This window comes from Dermacentor albipictus, chromosome 1 (genome assembly GCF_038994185.2).
Source record: "Dermacentor albipictus isolate Rhodes 1998 colony chromosome 1, USDA_Dalb.pri_finalv2, whole genome shotgun sequence".
Lineage (NCBI taxonomy): Eukaryota > Metazoa > Arthropoda > Arachnida > Ixodida > Ixodidae > Dermacentor > Dermacentor albipictus.
This window is the reverse complement of record NC_091821.1, coordinates 164,071,421-164,072,729: the sequence shown is the minus strand read 5'-3', so window position 1 is coordinate 164,072,729 and position 1,309 is coordinate 164,071,421. Positions and strand designations below refer to the sequence as shown.

The following is a 1,309-nucleotide window of genomic DNA, read 5'->3' as shown; positions in this document are numbered from 1 at the left end:
AACATACATGGTAAAATTGTTAATTGGATCTCAAGTTTTTTAACCAATCGCTACCAATTTGTTTCCGTAAATGATCACTTTTCCGCTTTAGCACAAGTTAAATCTGGCGTTCCTCAGGGATCCGTACTTGGCCCAATCTTATTCTTAATTTACATTAATGACATCAGTAACAACCTGACCTCATTGTTTGCAGATGACTGCGTTCTTTACAGACAAATTATCACCTCTGAAGACACTAATATTTTACAGGCCGACCTAAACAAAATTTCACTTTGGTGCGAGCAATGGCAAATGGAAATTAATGTTTCTAAAACAAAAACAATGACATTTACCAGAGCCAGTAACGTTCACTTAAGTTCATATTTTATGAACAGCATATGTATAGAGAATGTGTCTACATTAAAATATTTGGGAGTCCATTTAACTTCTAACCTTACATGGAATGATCACATTGATGAAATAATTTCGAAAGCAAATAAAACGCTTGGTTTCATTAGGCGAAATTTGTATTTAGCAAATCAGTCAACTAAATTATTAGCTTACACAGCTCTAGTTCGCTCAAAGATTGAATACGCTTCCATAATATGGAATCCAAATCAGACTTACCTAATAAACAAGCTGGAATCTTTACAAAATAAAGCAGCACGCTTCATCACTAAAACATACTCTAGAACATCCAGCGTCACGGCTATCAAAGAGTCCCTCCAATTACCGTCTCTAGAAACACGACGACTGTTAGCACTACTTTCCCACTTCCACACATTGTATCATACCCCGTCATCCTTTACAGCATCCCATATCAAACCCCCACAAAAGATTTTCGCCCGCCTCGACCATCCCTTTAAAGTGCGTCCCATGTTTGCGCGCACGAATCTCCTGCGACAATCACCGCTCTTTCTAGCTATTCATCACTGGAATAAGCTGCCAAAAGAAATTGTTTCTATACGTGATCATGACTCATTTGTAAGTAATTTGAAGCGCAGTTTTACGCATGTTGCGTAAAAGCAAAAATTTATGCCTTTGACGCATTGTAACTGTATGTACATGCTTTGTACGGAGTGTTGTTGTTGTTGTTGGTTTTTTTTTCATCAATGTATGCAATTCTCTCCTTTTTTTTCTTTTTATATTTTCTTGTTGTATTCGGTGATCTTTACTACGTTGTTCTATATTGCCTGCCCCCCTAATTGTGTTTGAAATATCCTGTTGTTAACCCCCCCCCCCTATGTAATGCCCACAAGGGCCTTTAGGGTATCTGAATAAAAAAAAAATGTTTAGTTATTTCAACCGTACGCCGTTTCACAATCGCTCT

The 1,309-nt window shown here is 37.4% G+C and overlaps 1 protein-coding gene across 1 annotated transcript; it reads left to right on the top strand.

Annotated features, from left to right (window-relative positions):
• Window positions 1–232: 232 nt before the first annotated feature.
• On the top strand, window positions 233–1,038 carry LOC139056059 (uncharacterized). The gene has a single exon (XM_070533889.1). The coding sequence runs from the start codon at window positions 292–294 to the stop codon at window positions 1,000–1,002; it is 711 nt and encodes a 236-aa protein (XP_070389990.1). The 5' UTR covers window positions 233–291; the 3' UTR covers window positions 1,003–1,038.
• The last annotated feature ends 271 nt before the right edge of the window (window positions 1,039–1,309 follow it).

Excerpts from the sequence above, each read along its gene's own strand:
- LOC139056059 (XM_070533889.1), top strand. The coding sequence starts at position 292 with ATGGAAATTAATGTTTCTAAAACAAAAACAATGACATTTACCAGAGCC.